This window comes from Hylobates moloch, unplaced genomic scaffold (genome assembly GCF_009828535.3).
Source record: "Hylobates moloch isolate HMO894 unplaced genomic scaffold, HMol_V3 SCAFFOLD_7, whole genome shotgun sequence".
In the NCBI taxonomy this organism is placed as follows: domain Eukaryota; kingdom Metazoa; phylum Chordata; class Mammalia; order Primates; family Hylobatidae; genus Hylobates; species Hylobates moloch.
Genome location: NW_026652282.1, coordinates 99,752,566 through 99,773,952, shown reverse-complemented (window position 1 = coordinate 99,773,952; position 21,387 = coordinate 99,752,566). Strand labels below are relative to the sequence as shown.

The window sequence follows — 21,387 nt, the reverse complement described above, 5'->3', positions numbered from 1 at the left end:
GAAAAGAAAAAAAAGAAAGAAAGAAAGTCATTTTAAGGACTGCACAGTTTTCTGGTGTAAGAATGTATATATATATATATATATATAGTTGCCCAAATCCTTACTTTTGAACATTTAGGTGAACTTTTTTGGGTTTTTGTTTTTGCTATTATAAACATATTTGCAAGGCCCATTGATGTTCATGTTATTCTTCCAATGTTTACAAATAAGCAAAATTAGATCCCCCAAAAGTCAAACAGTCTGCCCAAGGTAACACAGATTGTCAGTAGAATTGCTGGGCCCTCTGGCACTGACTACTAAGCAATAGCTTTCTAGTCTCCTACCAGCCCCTTAAGGTATTTACATTCTAATACAATAGAGAAGCTATCAACAACTACGTTAGGAGGCCTAATGAAATCAATCCTCTCTAAAATGAAAGTACTGATATCAATCCTCTCTAAAACCTAAGAACACACAGGCTGAAAAAATGCCTCCCCCACAAAAAGATATGCCCCCATCCTAATCCCTGGAACCTGCAAATGGTATATGGCCAAAGGGTCTTTACAGATGTGAAATAAATTGGCTTGGCGCGGTGGCTCACGGCTATAATCCCAGCACTTTGGGAGGCCAAGGCGGGTGGATCACCTGAGGTCAGGAGTTCGAGACCAACCTGACCAACATGAAGAAACCCCCGTCTCTACTAAAAATACAAAATTAGCCAGGCATGGTGGTGCATGCCTGTAATCCCGGCTACTCGGGAGGCTAAGGCAGAAGAATCGCTTGAACTCGAGAGGCGGAGGTTGCGGTAAGCCGAGATTGCACCATTGCACTCCAGCCTGGGCAACAAGAGCGAAACTCCATCTCAAAAAACAAAACAAAATGAAATAAATTAAGGATCTTGAGATGAAGAGCGCATCTGGATTACTGGGGTGGACTCTAAATGCCATCACAAGTATCTTGATAAGAAAGAGGCAGCGGGAGACCTGAAACAGACCAAAGAGGTGGCAATGTGACCACAGAGGCAGAGATTGGAGTGATGCAACCACAAGCCAAGGAATGCTGGTAGCTACCAGAGCTGGAAGAGGCAATAAATGATCCTTTCCTAAAATCTCCTGAAGGAGTGAGGCCTAGTGATACTTATTTCAGACGTCTGGCCTCTAAATCTGTTAGAGAACAAACTTGTTTTAGGCCACCCAATTTGTGGTAATTTGTTACAGCAGCCACAGGAAGCCAATGCAACTAGTAAGAGGCTGTAAGGCTGCAGAAGGAGCAATTAGCTCCAAATATGGTGGCCATGGAGAAGATGGGCATTTGACCTAAGCCCTGAAGGACAGATAGGATTCCCTTTAGCAGGGAAGGGCTTGTAAGGGCATCCCCGGATGAGGAGTCAGCATGCACAAAGGTATGTAGGTGAGAAACTATAGAATGTGTTTGAAAAAGTGTGATGGTTCAATGCGGCTAGACTACAGGGCAAAGGAATGGATGTGGTGGGAGAAGAAACTTCAAAGGTGGGATGGGCCTTACTGGTGGACATGAAGGGCCATGAAGTCCCCTCTAGGAAATCTGGGTGTTTATGGCAATGTGAAGCCAGTGCAGACAGAGTTGGCATTTTTATGGGTTTGGGTATTGTTAATCTCCCCCACCCTCCCAAGAGGTAGGAGAATGGTACAGTTTCTAGATATTTCAAGACAATAACTTTTTGCTTACCATCAAGGGGGTCAACTCTGACTTGTTTCAGCCCTCACGAATGTGTGGACAAAACTCTGCCCAAGTTATTTGTATTAGTCCATTTTCATACTCCTAATAAAGAACTGCCTGAGACTGGGTAATTTATAAAGGAAAGAGGTTTAATTGACTCACAGTTCAGCATTGATGGGGGGGCCTCAGGAAACTTACAGTCATGGCAGAAGGCAAAGGAGAAGCAGGCGCCCTCTTCACAGGGTGGCAGGATGGAGTGAGTGCACGCAGGGGAAAGGTCAGACGTTTATAAAACCATCAGATACACGTGAGACTCATTCACTATCACCAGAACAGCATGTGGGAAACTGCCCCCATGATCCAATTATCTCCACTTGTTCCCACCCTTGACGTGGGGATTATGGGGATTACAATTCAAGATGAGATTTTTGGGTAGGGATACAGCCAAACCATATCATTATTTCTCCAGGAGGGGGCAAGAAACATGAAGGTGGGGTAGGCCTACTCAACTGCACCTGGTAACAACTGGAATGATGCTGCTGCTCCCCGATGAGGCCCACTCCAGGTGCTCTGAAGTGTGCCTGGCCTCTGCCAAGTAACCCCAACGAAGCAAAATCATCGACTAAACTGAGCTGCAAGAACTTTATTTGACTCTCATGCAAAAGGTTTCACTGTTGAAAGATCTACTAAGTCAAAGGCCACTCTTTCCCAATTAAACCCGGCAGAAAAAAACAGTGACATAAACTGGGCTCTGGGGTTATAATTACATAATTTCGTAAACTCTTCATTTTTTTTTTAAATTTGAGACAAGGTCTTGCTCTGTCACCCAGGCTGGAGTACAATGGTGTAATCATCGTTCACCATGGCCTTGAAGTGTGTTCAAGTGATCCTCCTGCTTCAGCCTCCCGAGTAGCTGGAACCACAGGCGTGTGCCACCACACCTAGCTAACTCTTCATTCTGATTCCATAATTCCAGATAGAACCTCCCCTTCTTTCAGTTGGAACTAAATCCAAAGCCAGGACATTTTAGGGGACAACCTTGCCAGATGTGTAGCTCCACAACATTCCCTTGGCACCCAGGCCACTGGATTTCCAGAAAAGGCATCCAGCCATCACTAGCTCAGGCCTTTGGAATTTCCCATCCTTGGCTAAAGAAAAGGTTTAAAAAAAATAAACACAGTGATGACTCTGTGCCACAAAGCACACGTTTTAGCCAAACAGAGGAGAGAAAACAAGAGGTGAGAAAAAGATGAGAAGGGGAGAGAAGGAGTGTGCCCACAGTCAAATAATGGTTCCCAGGGCATGGTAGAAGGGAGAAGTCAAGGGGCTGGATCAGGCAGCCAGATCCACAGAAGAGTTTCCTGGAAGGTGGCAGTGCAGAGGCGAACACCAGGAGCAGCAATTGAGGAAAATCAGAATGAGGGGAAAGCAGTTAGGGAATAGTAGAAGGTGGAAAGGGGAAGATAGTAGCTTGCAAGAAAGAGAATGTAGTCAGTAAGAGGAAGCCAGTCCCAGTGGGGGCCGCTCTCAGAGAAAGTCACAAGGGCTCAGAGTGGCAGCCTCTATGGCCACCATTCCCGTCAAGCAGAGTTTGCTGCCTTGAGAAACACGGGTCTGGCAGAGGCATGAGCTGTTGCTCCCCTTCTACCCTGGTAGAGGCTAGGATGGAAGAAAGGAGGGCAGGCAGACCTAGCACCTGAGTCCCTCTACCCTGGGCTCCCAACAGAAATCTGGCCCCTATGGGTGTCTGATGGTCATGTGTCTCTGACCTCCATTGAAGTTGGAGAATGAGGTTCCCTATGTTCCAACTATCCTATATGCTGAATGGCATACAAGTATTTTCTCAATTCCTTCACTAACTCATTTGAGGTCCTGAATCATGCAAGTTGACAGTATATGCACTGTCTCCAGCCCCTGAATAAGTATCTACTCACCCCTTTGGTGCCAGACAAAACTGTTTCATTTATCAAGCACAGTTTCTAAAGGACTTGATTTCTTCCTGTCTGAATCTAAAAATATACGGCTGCACTCATTAAATATTGTTAATATTTTAATCTCTGGTCTCTTGGTCTTTGTAATGGAAAAAAAATACCTTCCTTTTGCCCCTTTTTAATCCTTCAGTTTCCTGAGATTAAGCCCTTGTCTTGCCTTCCACCATTCCTCCTACCTCCTTGTCCTAAGTAGGTTTGATCTGTTAAAAAGAAATCAGCGGAGCAGGGCATGGTGGCTCACGCTGTAATCCCAGCATTTTGGGAGGCCAAGGCAGGCAGATTGTCTGAGCTCAGGAGTTCGCGACCAGCCTGGGCAACACGGTGAAACCCTGTCTTTACTAAAACACATGCATGGCGGTGTGCGCCTGTAGTCCCAGCTACTCGGGAGGCTGAGGCAGGAGAATTCCTTGAACCCCGGAGTCGGTGGTTGCAGTGAGCCAAGATCATGACACTGCACTCCAGCCTGGGCGACAGAGTGAGACTCCTTCTCAAAAAAATAAATAAATAAATAAATAAATAAATAAATAAATAAATAAATAAATAAGCGGAAATAGATTCTCTGCTTCTCTTCAAGCAACAGTTCACAAGCATTTCCCTTGGGATTTGAGCATGAACCGAACGACAGTATCTGTCTTCTCCCTCAGCCAGGGGAGCCATCTTCCACAGCTCAGCACAACTTTCTCTCTCTCTCTCTAGCTCACTCTCCAGCAACGCCCTCCTTTCTAGTTCCTTCTGCTGCATAACACAGCCCCAGAGGTTCCAGAGTTCCCAGGTGTCAACTCTGTCTTGAAGCTCATTGACCTAACGCACAGTACCCAGAAGCCTAGGTGAAGTTCAGCTCAGAGCCAATAGAGAAAAGGAGAAACTCCAAAGCAGAAAGTAGTAAATCAGCAAAATAAAATCAAATAAGCCAGGTTGAAGAGAATAAACCCACAACTTACAGAAAATGAACACCATTTTCTAAAAAAGACTTAAATAGGACTACAGTTAATACCCTTTCACATTTAATAATTAGTAGATATTCATTGTAGATAAGCACATTCAAAAAATGGTTTAACATAATTCCACTGAAAACATTTGAATATTTACCGAGATGGTTTATAAGGAGAATTGAAACTGTTTTCCTATTGAAGAGGAAAAAAAAGAAAAAACAGAACAGGAGAAAAGTGAAGATGGTGAATGTTTATTTTGTCTCTACAGATTTTCAAACAAAATCTGGGAGTTTCCCCAATCTTTTCTATAATGATTTTCAGTGCATTACCGCCAGGTCAATTAGCCAGAGGCTTGAAAAAAGATAGGCTGGGCCCGGGAGAAATATAGCTGTGGCCAATTAGAACCAATGTAAAAATAGGAAATGCAATCCACATCTACGATAGAGTGCTTCCTCGGGACAGCAAAGCTCTGTGCCATCAGACACGTCATGGACATTATACTGGCCAGTGTGAAGAGGGCTGATGCAAATGTGATCAGCCAGGAAACTTTTGTGCTATGTGTCTCTAAGATGGCAGTGACTAGATGTGGTAGAGACGGGAAGTTTCCATTTATCTTTTAATTGAAATCATCATGAAGCCAGAAAGAACTCAGATAGATTTTCCAGTCCTTCCTTCTGCTTCTCCAATCATGTGTTTTGGAAAGCCATTTCTGGGAGGGGATTCTGTGATTACCTTGAAAATGCAGAAGGACCATGCCCAATCTAACTTGACCTTCAGGCTGGGAAAAGCATCTCTTACAAAGGACATATGAGAGGTATCTCGGGACTTGTCGCCAAAGAGCTATTTTATGTGATGTGCAACCATCGCTTTCTCTTTTAAACACCTCCCTGCTGACCCCCCGCCACACACATACATCCACACACCCACACACACCCCTACCTCTTTGCTCTTTTCTTTAACTGAAGGTGGAAAATTCTATAGGCCTGAGCTGGCTAAATGCCCACAAAGTATCTGGCCAGCTTGTATCCTAAAACACCTCAAGTCTGAAAGCAGTGCCCACTATAAGAACTCCAGGCTCAGGGAGTCCTGTGTGGGGAAAGACATTTAGTTACGAAGAATTTAAGAAAACATGTGAATTGAAATTGCAGACTGCAGACCTCTATTGCTTTCTTTCAGCCAAAATTCGCAAAAGGGATTGTGCTTCCTCATTTGAATTCTATGAAGACTTCTGAGCCTGGCTGTTTGCCAGATCCCTGTTCCTCCTCCACTGTAATGTCAGGACCTGTGCTGGGAACCCATCTGACCCCAGGACTCCACCATTCCTCAAACTTGGGTGACATCTTGTGTGATAGGCAGAATAACGGTTCCTCAACGATGGCCACATCTTAATCCGTGGAACCCGTGAATATGTTACTTTACATGGCAAAGAGGACTTTGCAGGCATGATTAAATTAAGGATTTGGGATGGGGCAATTATCCTAGATTACCAAGGTGGAACCAAGGTTCTTATAAGTGAAAGAGGGAAGCAAGAGAGCCGGTGTCAGAGAAGGAGATATAATGACAGAAGCAGTGTGAGACTGATAGGATGTGAGAAAGACTTGACCAGTCATTGCTGGTTTGAGGATGGAGGACAAGGCCATGAGCCAAGGAATGTGGGCATCCTCTAGAAGCTGGAAGAGACCAGGCAATGGATCCTCCCCTACAGCTTCTGGAGGAAGTGAGGCTTTTTGGACACCTTGGCTTTAGCTCACTGAAACCAATTTTGGCCTTCTGATCTCTAGAACTGGAATACGTCTGTGTTTTTTTTTTTTTTTTTTTTTTTTTTTTTTTTTTTTTTTTTTTTTTTTTTTTTTGAGACGGAGTCTCGCTCTCTCGCCCAGGCTGGAGTGCAGTGGCGCGATCTCGGCTCACTGCAAGCTCCGCCTCCTGGGTTCACGCCATTCTCCTGCCTCAGCCTCTCCAAGTAGCTGGGACTACAGGCGCCCGCCACCACGCCCGGCTAATTTTTTGTATTTTTAGTAGAGACGGGGTTTCACCGTGGTCTCGATCTCCTGACCTCGTGATCCGCCCGCCTCGGCCTCCCAAAGTGCTGGGATTACAAGCGTGAGTCACCGCGCGCGGCCAACATGTGTGTTAAGACACTAAGATTGTGGCAATTTGTTACAGTGGCAATAGGAAACTAATAGACCATAAAGCTAGTCCAGTCCTCAACAGGGCCACTTGCTGGACTGCGTTATCCCAGGCACTTTGCCTCCTCTGAGTTCTCTAAGCAGAAACTCACCCCTCCAGGCCAGGTGCAGTGGCTCACGCCTATAATCCCAGCACTTCGGGAGCCCGAGGCAGTTGGAACACTTGAGGTCAGGAGTTCCAGACCAGCCTGACCAACATGGTAAAACCCCATCTCTACTAAACATACAAAAAATTAGCCAGGAGTGGTGGTGCACACCTGTAGTCCCAGCTACTCAGGAGGCTGAGGCAGGAGAATCACTTGAACACGGGAGGCAGAGGTTTCAGTGAGCCGAGATTGCGCCACTGCACCCCAGCCTAGGAAGACTCTGTCTCCAGAAAAAAAAAAAAAAAAAAAAAAAGGGAGAGAGAAACTCACCCCTTCAATCCACAGTTCCACTGTGCTGGGCTCAGTCATATGGTCCTGGTGAGGGTAAGGCATCCCTCCTCAGGAAGGCCAGCAACAAGGCAAGAACTGACTCCTAGAGGAACTGGGCGATTAGCCAGAAAACTGAGGCAGGGGGTTAGCTATGGACAGGCTGGGGGGCCAGACAGAGATACAATGAGTGAGACAAAGACACAAGGGGACAAGAAGATCCAAATCCAGTTGACTGAAAATGGATTTTAAAGGCAGGGCAGAACCAGCAGCCTATGGACTTGAAGAACCTGGGCTCTAAATATGAGACTCCCGGATGTCTCTGAGCCTGGGGGCAGTACTGAGCAAAGGAAGCAGGGCAGGCAGGGAGAGGGAGCTGGGTTTGTTATTACAGAACTGAAGCGAGAAGCCTTATGGAATTTTCTTCTGGCTCTCCTGATGAGAATTCTGCCAGACCATTTAGAAGGGACAGCCGGAGGCCAAGTTCCCTTGCAAGTGGTCATGTCGGTCACTAGGAGTAGAGGAGCAAGTCTCCCCAGGGTCAAGTTAGCAAGGGAGGGCTTTCTTTGCTCCACAAACTATAGAGCATGTCATAAACACTCGGCTGGACACAACGAGAGCTATTGGCCCCTGTGAGCTTTGAAATAACAATTCAGTTCCATGTATGTATCAGTTGATTTAGAACCTTCTTGAACTTAAGTTCTTTCTTGGTGGGAAGGTAGGTACCTTGGAAGGCAGCATTCCCTCCTTCAGATCTCTAGGAAACGATTTAATGTACTGAAGCATTAGGAACGTGTTCACCTATGAAAGTAAACTGGCCATGCCAACAGCAGTCTTCCATTCACACCGTGAACACTGTGACAACAGGCCCTGCAAGGCATAAAGCTGGCAGTTTCTCAAGTGGGAAAACTAAACTACTAATATAAAAGGCATGGAAAGAAATATATATGTTGTTATTTTTGGACAGCACTAACCCACTTGAAAAAAATCATAAAAACAGTTCCACGAAAATGATCCCAGGTACCTCTGCAGAGCCAGTGTTCTGGATATTTTTTTCCATATAGTTATTCAAATAGCAAAGTAAGGAGGAATGGCCAATTGCAAACAGTTCTCAATATCCTTAGGCTTACTTTGGCAAGGAAAAATCTCTACTGATCTTGCCCACGTTTCTCAATAACAACCCCATCCCTCTTTTTTTTTTTTTTTGTCCTCACCTCCTACTTTCCCACTAAAGAGACCTAAGCTTGTTTAGAAGTAAACACTGTTTCCCAATAGAGCGAGATCATCACCAAAACCACATAGAAAGAGCTTCCTCCACCTGATTGATTGTGGAATCTGGCATCCCTCTAGTATTTCTTCACATGGTTACTCCAAAGGAATCAGGACACCTGGAGTTCATTACCTGCTCTGTCATTTCATTAATATAAATAACCTATGGCCTGCCTCACTGAAAACCATGCCTCTGTTTCCCCACTTACAGAAGAGGGGTGATGACTATGTGATATGTGTTCAGTAGTGACCTGTAGACCTATGAGGCCACAGATAGATATAACAGCATTTTTAACTCTTCTTAAGATTTCGGCTATAAAAACTCAAGGTCTTGTCACCACTTAAAAAACGGGCCGGGCACAGTGGCTCATGCCTGTAATTCCAGCACCTTGGGAGGCCAAGGCGAATGGATCACCTGAGGTCAGGAGTTCGAGAGCAGCATGGCCAACATGGTGAAACCCCGTCTCTACTAAAAATACAAAAATTAGCCGGGCGTGGTGGCAGATGTCTGTAATCCCAGCTACTCGGGAGGCTGAGGCAAGAGAATCGCTTGAACGCAGGAGGTGGAGGTTGCCACTGCACTCCAGCCTGGGTGACAGAGCAAGACTCTGTCTCCAGAAAAAAAAAAAAAATCTTATACAAATGAATTCCCCAGCCTTCTGACACACTTCACTGAAACACTTCAAATAAAGATGTTCTGTCTCAGAGACTTGGAAGCAACACTTGACCTCTCAGTTAAATCTTACCCAGTAAAATATTTTCAGTCATTAGGGAAAGCAATGCGATGGGAAAGCTGAAGTATCGGAATATCTTCTAACATTTCTTAGCAGCTGAAACATATATACAATCCAACAGAAGTCAGAAAAGGCAAAAGCACATAACTTCCCATGAACAATAAACTCAATAGGCAATAAAAGTGGAGAAGAATCGCAGGAAATCATTAATAGCAAATTTAGGCATGATTGTGCAAGGCTGTACGCAGACAAAAGATGAACCACGTGGAGCTGGAACACTCGGCATGTTTTCCACTGTACTGACTCTGCTAGGAACCTGTGCGCACTATTCTTTTTATTTTTTTTGTAAAGACGGGGATCTCGCTATGTTGCCCAGGCTGGTCTTGAACTCCTGGCCTCAAACAATCCTCCTGCCTCAGCCTGCCAAAGTGCTCGGATTTTAGGCACTAGCCATCATGCCCAGCCACACACTATCCTTAACAGAACTTATCCTGCTACCACAAAACCAGAATAGCCCAATATAAAAGAATAATTTCTCAAGACAGCTTTAAGTTTTAAAATTTCCTATTAAAATGTATGTTTCCGAAATATATATATATTTTTGAGACAGTCTCACTTTGTCGCCCAGGCTGGAGTGCAATGGCGTGATCTCAGCTCACTGCAATCTCTGCCTCCCAGGTTCAAGCGATTCTCATGCCTCAGCCTCCCAAGTAGCTGGGATTACAGGCGTGCACCACCATGCCCAGCTAATTTTTGTATTTTTGGTAGAGACAGGGTTTTACCATGTTGGCCAGGCTGATCTCAAACTCCTGACCTCAAGTGATCCACCCGCCTGGGCCTCCCAAAGTGCTGGGACTATAGGTGTGAGCCACCGTGCTCAGCCCCCAAAACAGAACTTTAAAAAAGCATTTGAATTTCAATATTCATTTGACTATTAAATGTGAGGATTAAGAGTGAAAGGGATATCGATAAAGGGTTTTTGTTTTTTTTTTTTTTTTGAGACAGGGTCTCAGTCTGTCACCCAAGCTGGAGTACAGTGGCACAATCAAGGCTCACTGCAGCCTCGAACTCCTGGGCTCAAGGAATCCTCCCACTTCAGTCTCTGAAGTAGCTGGACTACACGCATGTGCCACCAGGCCTGGCTCATTTTTGTTTTAATTTTGTAAAGATAGGGGTCTCCCTGTATTTCCCAGGCTGGCCTGGAACTCCCAGGCTCAAGCAATCCTTCCAGCTCAGCCTCCCAAAGGGCTGGGATTACAGGCGTAAGCTAAAGTGCCTGGCATCAGTGAAGGTTTGAAAGGGAAAGGTAGGCATGTCCAAGCTCTGTTTTTCCACACAGATTCCAATTCTCTTCTATTCACCCCTTTGCATAAATCACACTGGCATAAAGGTAAGTGCTTCTGCCAAAGGCCACAGGTACAGTTTCCCCAGTCTGGAGAGCCTTCCGGCCCAGGCACAAGACAGAGTGCTTCTCTCCACTTGAGGACCAGCCTTCCCACTCACTCATTAAACTGGTGTGAAGGTGGAAAATGCCAAAAACCCAGAACCCTTGCTACCATCCACTAGGCTTTTCAGTATGACTAAGTCAGACTGGGAACAGGTATTGGCAAGAACCTCATGCAGAGGGGTCTGCCAGCTTGTTCTTCCAGGAAGGGTAAGATTCTTGGCTCAGCCATGTGGCTCACCCCTTTGAGGCATCATCTGGAGCAAGGAATTAAAGCAAGGGCACCTGCTTCCCCTCTTCCAGCTAACTTTTCTGTCTGCTGACTTGTAACACATACACAAAAGACGTCTCTTGCCCACCATAAAGCCTGGGGATGATAATGCGAGCCAACAGTCATCAGTACTTAACAATTGCCAAACCCCGCTCAAAGTGCTTTAAATATTATTCATTAAGAATATAATAACTCATTCAAGGCTGGGCATGGTGTCTCAAGCCTGTAATCCCAGCACTTTGGGAGGCTGAGGCAGGCGGATCATCTGAGGTCAGGAGTTTGAGACCAGCCTGGCCAACATGGCGAAACCCTGTCTCTATACTAAAAACACAAAAATTAGCCGGGCAATGGTGGTGCACACCTGTAGTCCCAGCTACTAGGGAGGCTGAGGTGGAAGGATCACTTGAACCCAGGAGGCGGAGGTTATAGTGAACCAAGTTTGTGTGATTGCACTCCAGCCTAGGTGCCAGAGCGAGACCCCGTCTCAAAAACAAAACAAAACAAAACAAATAACTCATTTAAGCCTTTCAACAAGCCCCTGAGGGGGTTACCAATGCCCAGGAAGGTTAAATAATTGGCCCAAGGTCATCTAGGGCTGAACTATGAACCTGGGCAGCATGCTTCCAGAGCCCAAGCTCTTAAACACTTTGCTCTGAAGCACAAGCTTACAGGCAATGGCAGCTAACTGAGGTTGTCCCTTTGCTCCATTCAAGCTACTGCTCTGGGAGCGTCCAGGGTGGGGTCCTGCAAGGAATCAAAAAGGCATCTGGCTGTAAGCTGATATAAACGGCAGGCCAATGTTACCCACTAACTCCTCTGCATGCCTGATAAAAATTAAACCAAGAGGTGTAAATCTCAAAGAGAAACATATTCTAAGTACCCTTAGGATTTACAGAAAAGAAGAAATGGCTCGAGCTGTACCCTCATGTAGTTTTGGCCTCTCCTTCCATGATAAACAAATTATTTTTAAAAACTAACAATCTTTCAACATGCCCTGCTGACAATTCTATAGCTCAGGAGAAAGCACAGACAGGTGAATTACTCCTCTGAACTGAACAGCAAGGGTGGTTCTTGACCTGGAGCATGGGGAAGTAGCAACCACTGCTTGCAATCCACAGAGATCAAGTAAGAGAACGCCAAGATGAGTTAGTTACACACGCACACTATATAGGAATTTCTCAGCCTGTCAGATGTTTAGATGTTACCATTTACTCTCCACTTTCCATAAAAAGCTGGTTGGGGGTGGGGCAGGGTCTGTGGTCAAATAAATGTGGGAAATGCCATAAACAGAACAATGTTCATTAGTAAAGGCCTATTTAACCTTGTCGAACCCAGAAAGGATGAAAGTCTTGAAAAACGTCAAGGATCTCAAGAGAGAGCACTGGGGGCTGGGGTGGGGGTCGGAGATGGGGTGAAGACTGGGAAACCACTGACCACTGGCCTCCTATCTGGCTTCTATCTTCTCTAGGTTATTTGCATACCTCTAGTCTCCCTTAAAAGCAGGAACTATCCTATTAGCCTCTTCCTGAGCACCTGAGCAGGAAGTCAACCCCTCATTGACCCCCTGCTCCTCTAGGGCAACTGCTGCTCAGACCCACCCCAGAGTGGGATCTGCCCAAGGGATGAACTCACTTCCAGTCCCCATTCTAACTGGAAGTCTGGGGCTGGCCTCCAGATCATTTCTCCACACCCTGCCTCCCACTTCCCTAATCACCCCCAAAGGTACAAACCTCTTCAATCAGCTAATCTCGCCTACAATTTCATCTCTGTCCACTCAGCCCGGGCCTTTTCCTGGCTCTTCCTCTCCTTCCTGAACCCACTTGGAACACTTTCCACCTCTGCCCTCAAGAACCCTAGTCCTTTGCCAAAAGACAACCTTATATGCTCAGCCACTGTCTTGCTTAACTGAAACCTGGCTTTGCCCTGACAACTCTCTCAAACAGAAGTTGCTCATTTTCTTTTCCCTTCCCCTATCAACAAACTTGCTTTTCCTTCAGTTCACCCAAGCTGAGAAACCTCAAAATTATCTTGACTCCGCCTCCGCTCTTCCTCTCTTTCTTCCTCCCCCTTCTCCTTCCCTTTTAAGAATCACCAAATCCTGTTGATTTTCTCAGCACAATGTTTCTTATGTCTTCTCCCTTATCTCCATTCTCATTGCCTCAGTTAAAAGCCTTTGTTGGCCTGGTGCAGTGGCTCAGGCCTGTAATCCCGGCACTTTGGGAGGCAGAGGTGGGTGGATCACCTGAGGTCAGGAGTTCGAGACCAGCCTGGCCAACGTGGTGAAACCCCGCCTCTACTAAAAATACAAAAATTATCTGGGGCGTGGTGGCACGCACCTGTAATCCCAGCTACTCAGGAGCCTGAGGCAGGAGAATCGCTTGAACCCGGGAGGCAGAGGTTGCAGTGAGCTGAGATCGTGCCATTGCACACCAGCCTGGGTGACAGAGCCAGACTCTGTCTCAAAAAAAAAAAAAAAAAAAGCCTTTGTTATCTCTCTCCAGAACTATAATAACTGTAGTTTAAGTCATTTCCTGGCCTCCAGGCTCTTCTCCCAACAATGAGTCCATCCTACCCAAGGTTGGCAGTGTATTTTCACAAAACACCTAAGAATCTACTGCACTCCAGACACTGTGTGAGGGGCTGGGTTGGGAATAAAAATGAATACACAGCCCCCGGCTTCTCGGCTCACACCCAGAAATGATACAAAACATTGCCCCCTCCCTGACTGTATTCAGTGGCAGATCCTTCTGGAATACTGTTTTTTTGTTGTTGTTGTTTTTGTTTTTGTTTTTTTTGCCAGATCTCTTTTTTTAACCTTTATGAATCACTTATACATTAGAAACTTTCCATATGCTACCTTCGTTATTCCCAAGAACTCCACAAGGGAGGTACTACTATTTATCCCCATTTCACAGATAAGGAAAATGAGACCAGGTTACTTGCCTCTGTTCACAATTCAGGCAGGTGACAGACATTGGGTTCAAGACCAGATCTGATCCTCTAGCTTATGCTCTGTCTCTCACATCTTAAGTAGGACATAGAAAACTTGGAAAAGAGCCCAAACAGGATGATCATGATATGAAGAATCTTGAAACCAAGTCATGTGGGGAACGAAGGAAAGAAATGTAGCCTCTTTGGCTTTGTGAAGAGTGAATTTAAAAATGACATGGTGGCTGTCTCTAAATACTTGAGAGGTTGTTATGCAAAAGAGGAAGGAAGCAAACATGTGTGGCTCCAACAGCAGAGCTAGGTCTAGCCCATGGTGAAATTTACACAGTAAATTTCGGCTCAAGAACCTTTTCTAACATAGCCCTCTAACAGGCAGGGGTGTTTAAGGAGAAGCTAAATAATCATTTGTCAGGGGTGGGTGGAAAGGACATTCCTGCCTTGAGTGGACAAGCGGTCTAGATGAGTGTTTCTGTGCACATAAGAATCATCTGGGGTCCTTTTAAAAAATACAGATGCAGGCCCCACCCCAGACTTAGCAAAACAGAATTTTGGGGGATGGAGACTGTATTGCAAGAATCACAAACGAGGAAATAAGTCTGTAAGAAGATTCATTCAAGCCTCAATAGATGAACTATGAAAGGCCAATCAACATGAAAAACTGTTCAACTTTAAGAGTAATCAAAGAAATGCAAATTAGAACGGTGATGTACCATTTATTTCCTATCAAACTGCAAAAAAATTTAAAATGTTACTAACAAGCGTTGGCATGGAAGAGGGGAAATGAACACCCTCACACTCTCCTGGTGAAAGAGTAAACTGAAGCTACTTTCTGTAGAGCAATTTAACAGTATGTTTAAGAGGAATTTTTAATACTAAAAATGTGTACAGTGTAATCTTTGAGCAAGCAAGTTCACTGCTAGAAATTTATCCTAAGGGGACAATTTGGCAATTTTGAAGATGCCTTCTCAAAGACATTCACTCAATTACTGATGGTAATGCTCTATATCTGCATATATAGTATATGCAGTCCAATATAGTAGCCACTAGCCACATGTGGCTATTGAGCACTTGAACTGTGGCAAGTGAAATTTAGAAATTGATTATTATTATTACTTTTTTTGAGTCGGAGTATCGCTCCGTCACCTAGGCTGGAGTGCAGTGGTGGGATCTCAGATCACTGCAACCTCCACCTCCTGGGTTCAAGTGATTCTCCTGCCTCAGCCTCCCGAGTACCTGGAACTACAGGCATGCACCATGACACTCACCTAATTTTTGTATTTGTTTTTAAGTAGAGACGGGGTTTTGCCATGTTGGCCAGGCTGGTCTCAAACTCCTGTCCTCAGGTGATATGCCTGCCTCAGCCTCCCAAAGTGCTGGGATTACAGGCGTGAGCCACCATGCCTGGAATATGATTATTTTTAATTAATTTAAATTTAAAAGTAAAGAAAGATATATAGCTATTTACCTTTATAGTTCATGTTCATAACAGCACAAAATTAGAAAAACTATCAAAATATCAAACAATAAACGATAATTACCTCTGGTACACCCATAATGAAAATTTAGGCAGTCATTAAATATGATTATATAGATTTGTATTTATTGACATCAAAAAATATTCATAAGATACTGATAAATGAAAAAAAATTATTTAAGTTTGTGTGGCCAGGCAAAGTGGCTCATGCCTATAATCCCAGCACTTTGAGAGGCCAAGGTGGGAGGACTGCTTGAGCTCAGGAGTTTGAGACCAGCCTGGGAAACATTGTGAAACCCTGTCTCTACTAAAAAACAAAACAAAACAAAAACAAAAAAAACTTTAGCTGGGCATGGTGGCGTTCTCCTGCAGTCCCAGCTACTTGGGAGGCTGAGGTGGGAGGATCCCTTGAGCCCCAAAGGTCAAAGCTGCAGTGAGCCATGATTACACCACTACACTCCAACCTGGATAAAGAGCAAGACTTTATCTCAAAAACTATATATATAAATAAAAATAAAAAGTTTGTGTATATCTCTTTCCATCCATATATGTGTGTGTATGTATATGTATAGATATGCATACATCTATATATACAGTATATATGTGTATAGATGTGTATATATACACATAGAGAGAAAGAAAGGTAAATATTTACATTAAAATATTTACAGAGCTTCCTCTGGGTAATGAGATGGTGATAATTATTCTTACTTTTCTGTTTTTCTAGCTGTTGTACAATAAACAAGCATTTGGCATGTAATAAAGCAATGAAGGCCGGGCGCGGTGGCTCACGCCTGTAATCCCAGCACTTTGAGAGGCCGAGGTGGGCGGATCACGAGGTCAGGAGATCGAGACCATCCTGGCTAACAAGGTGAAACCCCGTCTCTACTAAAAAATACAAAAAATTAGCCCGGCGTGGTGGTGGGCGCCTGTAGTCCCAGCTACTCGGGAGGCTGAGGCGGGAGAATGGCGTGAACCCGGGAGGCGGAGCTTGCAGTGAGCCGAGATCGCGCCACCGCGCTCCAGTCTGGGCGACAGAGGGAGACTCCGTCTAAAAAAAAAAAAAGCAACGAAAGCTTAAAAAACAAAGGTTCACTGGTGATTAGAATAGAAAAAGACTCAATCCATAGAATTTTTTAACATGTTAGTCTTAGAAAACAAATTTTCCTATTTGGTGCTTAAACGAGGGTTCAGCAAGGAGGCCTCTCTGGCTTCACAGCAACCTGCACGGGTCTTTTGTACAGATCCTAGTGGAGTGGCTTGCTCCGGGCCCTGCTAACCTCCAGTAGCGAGGCTATTTTATGTTTAGGTGCTAACACTCTGGTTAACTTTCCTGACCTTCAGTTCATTGACAGCTCAGTTCATTGAGAGCCTCTGAACTGGAAATGCTTGGTCAAGAAGCCCAAGTTGAAACCGGCTTTTATTCCGTATTGTTCTCACCTCCTTACAGATGAGGCTGTGGGTTTTGTCCTATATTACCTACTTTCCACAAATTCCCTTGGGAAGAGGGAGCAGAGGAGTGGTTCCGTTTCAGCGCTTCCCTAAATGCAAACATAACAAACATTCCATGCGAAGGTAGTTGTGAGCGGCGGGTTGGGGGAGTCAACAGCTGCAGACGCTTTTCAGCCATTCTCAGCTTCTGGAGAGCTTTTCTCTACAGGAGCTATTAAACGAAATCTGGCTGATGCCAGCCAGGGGACGCTGCGTGCATTACGGCGCCTCCAGGGGCTACAACCCCTAATATCTAGCAATTCTTTCCCGATCTTTTGGCGCACAAGGAATTGAGGGTACGCTCCGCAGTAAACAGTATTTAAACAGCTACTAGGCGACTCTTCCTGGCTGATAAAGTGGCTTCTCTAAAGGGCAGCCATAATACAACAGGTTTAGCAAAATGCCTTTGTTCCCCTGCGGCACCAGTAGCTACATCCTGAATTACAACAAAATCAATTTAAAAATTTAAAACTCTGCATTTTAAACAAGTATATATGTAAACACTTCTCTCTTAATCACATACACTCTCAGGTTATAATGGTTCTCCCCAATCCCCTCTTGAGAAATCTGTCAATGATGATTCTGTAATTATCCCTTTCTCTGGGTTAAAACTGACCTTCATAAAAATGCTGAACTTATAGGAAAATGCAGTAACAGTGGAACAGTCTCTCTGTCTGCTTTATTATGTAGTTAATTAATAGACTTGTGGAAGTACTAATAACTGAATAACAGTTTGAATATGCAACAACATGCTATATATAGCCCAGGCCTAGCCTTCTGAATTTTTCAAACAGTGAGGAAAACTGAATGATGTTAGCAACAGGCCAACACGGGTGTAATTCTAAAATCCTTAAAAAAAAAAAAAAAAACCTAAACAGGAAATACTGTATATTTGTACAGCTTGGTGGGTTTTCCATGTTCTAACAAGAGATACACCAGAGGAAAGCTTGACTTGCTGCGGTAATGGCTCTAACTCATATTGAAGCCCCAATGTGAGTATCTTGGGTTTACAGCACAAGTGTAAATCCTACCTCAGCTGTCCCTTAAAAGAATCAGAAGTTATGGCAGCAGCTGCAACATGGTCCCCTCACTCTCCAGCCACTCGTGGTTTTACTAACTTTGGTTAACAGCTCTTTGTGAGAGAGAGTCATTTAGGAGCATACATTCCATGTAAGAACTATTTCCTTATTTTTTCATTGACTAAACTGCTTACAAATAGCATTTGCTAAGGCTCTATGAAGAATCTAAAGTTGATTTGTGTGCATACTCTGGGTGTCCTATTGACAAAGACATTCCCATACACACAACCAACCCAGATTGTAACTAATGAAAACAAATGAAGAAAAAGATCATTTGCATTCTCGTAATTATAGAGCATCTAGCATTGTGTCTGGCACATTGGTAAGGGCTCAATAGATATTCATTGATTTAGATTACTAGAATCTGTTCTCCCTCACTCTCAAAGTCTCAATGTGGTTCACATACTAGAGTAATGAGTAAATATTCCTCTGCATTGCCTGGTGTAAACGGTAAAAATCAATGGCCTTGGTCCCAAGTAAGCTGGGCTGACAAGGGAACCATGGCCACTGCCAGCGTCTCCTAGAAGAGACTCCTGCCAGTAACAGTTTTTCCTCCTTCGCCATAGAATCAATGGTTAGGAAGGAGCCGCTGAACCTGCAATGCACAAAATTCTTTTGAAAACCTAAAAACATGGGAAAGAATGCTAATGTTAACTTTTTGCTGCTAGGGTGGCAGGTCAAGTGCTGATCAAATCCCAGTGGAAGTTTTCTTAGTCCCATTTATTCTCTTGAGAAATCTGTCCACCTACACCTTTCTTCACGTGTTGTGGTAGAAGGCCAGCCAACCCTGCTCAAGGAAGGTTTTTTGTTTTCTCTGAATTTAGGAAAGCGTTCTCTGCTAGGTAAATTGAATCACTTGTTAACAATCACCTAAGATGAGAGCCCTGGTATAAATGCTCTGCACACAGCTTGCCTTCCTCTCTTAACTGGCTGTGATGACAGGCAAGGCTCCAATCTGACCTCAACAGGTCCTCACTCCAAAATTAGACTGAAATACACAACAAGCCAAGTCCATTAAAGTAACATTAAAGGTCTGGATTTAGCTCCACTAAACAGCAGAATAAAACTTTCAAGGGTCCAGCCACAATAAAGAGATTTCTTTAAAGTCACTTAGGTTTGCACCCTTGTAGCTATTAGGGATCAGATCTTTATCTCAAAGGTACACAGTTTACCTTTGATCCTCCTCCAGAACTCCCACTAATTTCAACTTTCTCCACTGTTGGGATCAAGCCCCTGGCCTCCCTTTAATGCTGGGTTTTATTGCTGATTCTACAAGATCAACAGAAAAATTACAAGGAAAAGCTGTTAAGTTCCCTTCCGATGACAAGTTGTTTTAACAAAAAGAGCCCTCTCTTAAACGGTGAGATTTAAACACAGCAAACGACTCGCTGTAAAATGGAGCTGAGGGAGACAAAAACAAACAAAAACAAAAACAACAACCAAAAAACAAAGTAACAAAACAAACACTAATTAATCAGTCCGATTCGCTTGTCCAGGAAACTGGCAACGAGTGTCTTGAAAACACGAGAAGGGGCAAGTGCCCGTTAGCACCCTTTCGCTTTTCTCCGGAGTCAGACAATCCGGATAAGGCTGAGGGTGCTCTGGGAGGGTTCCCAGAGAGTCAGCGCGCTTTCGAATCCCCATCCCCCAGTCCTGAGCTGTGGGGCTCTGACCCCAGGTCCTCCATCCCCGGACTGACACACCCAGTCTTCCCCCAAATCCTCGCGGCACCGTCCCCTTGCCTCTGAAGCGCTCGCGGGTCCCCGAGGGACACACTCTCCCTGCGGTGGATGACCCCGCGCCCACTCTGTCGCAGAACCCCGTTGTTTCTAATGCCCTCCCTCCGCAGCAGCACCCCTTCAACACCCATCACCACCCTCTCTCTCCCCAGTTGCAGGAGGAAGTCGCTCTGCTTCCTCTGTTCTCACTGCCCGCCCGAGCTGGGGCGCCCGGGGCTTTCTGGGTGGGGTTCTTTTTTTGTGTACACAGTGTGTGTGTGTGTGTGTGTGTGTGTGTGTGCGCGCGCGCGCGCGCGCCAGAGTGTGTGTGCCAAACGCTCATCGCATCCTTCCGCCTAGGCGGCCTCAGGTGCTCGCGGGAGGGGATCGGGATCTCGTCGTGCCCTTGTCCCCGGCTCTTTGTGCCGAGTCCAGAGCAGCGCAAGGTCAGCTCTTTAGCTCACACCCCCGGCCCCGACCCTGGGTGGGAGCCTCCGCCTCCGCCTCCGCCTCCGCCTCCTCCGCAGCCGTCCGAGCCCGGCTTTGCCCGTCTGCTTCCATCCCGGCGCACGCCTCCGCCGTGCCGGGCGGCCGGAGCGCTGTCAGCCGGCGCCTGGGACTCGGACCCCGGCCGGCGGCTGCCGGTGCGAAAACTTACTGAAGCGGAGAAAGACAGCGCGCGGCGCACCAAGCGGCCGCACTGGCGCCGTTCCTGCCCCTTCCCGCGTCGCTCCCACCTGGAGCGCGTCCCCCGGGATGCCCCGTCCCTCGGCCACTCACCAGCACCACGGAGCCCCGCACGGCCTCAGACACGCTCTGCCGGAGCTCAGCCGCCGTGCCAGGCTTGCTGAGCCGTTTGGTGAATTTGCGCACTTCGGCCATGGCAGCGGCAGCGGCAGCGGGCGGGTCTCGGCGGGCGGGCGGACCTCGGCGGGCGGGTGGACTCACTGCCCCGGCCCGCGGCGGCCGCGGCCGCTGCTGCTCCCTCTGTTTACTCGCCGGCCGGCCGGCCACATCGCAGCTCGGCGGCGGCGCGGCTCACGCTGCTTCTCCCTCCCACCTCCCACCCGCTGCTCCTCCCTCGTTCCCTCCTTCCCTCCTTTTCTCGCTTGCTTCGCCCGCTCACTGTCCTGCCCCACGGCGTCGGCGGCGGCAGCTCCCTCCCCTAGAGGGCCCGAGCTCAGATCGCCACCAGCCGAAGCAAGAGGGTGTGTCTGATGGGGAAGGGTGTGTAGAGGGGGAGGGAGAACTGGAGGTGGGGGCGAGGGTCACGAGGGAAGAGGGGGGAAGTGGCTACCGCTCGGGCTCCGCCCGCAGCTGATGTTGCTGGTGCAGCCGCATCCGGGAGGGGAGATCTGGGCTGCTTCTTTTTTTCCGCTTGAGTGGGGCGGGCGGGGGGGGGGGGGGGGAACAGAGAGGGGTGATGAAATGTCTCCAAGAGTGGGGCGTGCTCCTCTCCCGCCCTAGTGCTCCTCTCCCGCCTCCGAGCTGCAGTCCCCTCAGGAGGGCTGGAGCACTCTCATTCCCTCCACCCCACAAGCCCCCAGGGCCCAGGCGGCTAGGGGCTGGAAAACAACGTGGAGCAGCCGCCTTTTGTGTGCTCCGTGGGGAAGGGTCGCACCAATGTCGAAGGACAGAGAGCGGATTTCCAGCGTGAGCGGCTCGACTGGGTCCCCCTCCTCGCCCACACCGTTTTCCTACTCAGTTGGCTCACCTAACAGGGGGCAACACTGGGGAGAGAGCATGCTTCTGGAAG

The 21,387-nt window shown here is 46.5% G+C and overlaps 1 protein-coding gene across 1 annotated transcript in view; it reads right to left on the bottom strand.

Moving 5' to 3' along the window:
- DOCK11 (dedicator of cytokinesis 11) overlaps window positions 1-20,663 on the bottom strand; it is a 214,575-nt gene extending 193,912 nt beyond the window's left edge. The window contains exon 1 of the mRNA XM_032756251.2: window positions 20,412-20,663. Coding sequence (XP_032612142.1) covers window positions 20,412-20,513 — 102 coding nt within the window. The 5' untranslated portion in view covers window positions 20,514-20,663. The remainder of the gene's footprint in view (window positions 1-20,411) is intronic.
- Between the last annotated feature and the right edge of the window lie 724 nt (window positions 20,664-21,387).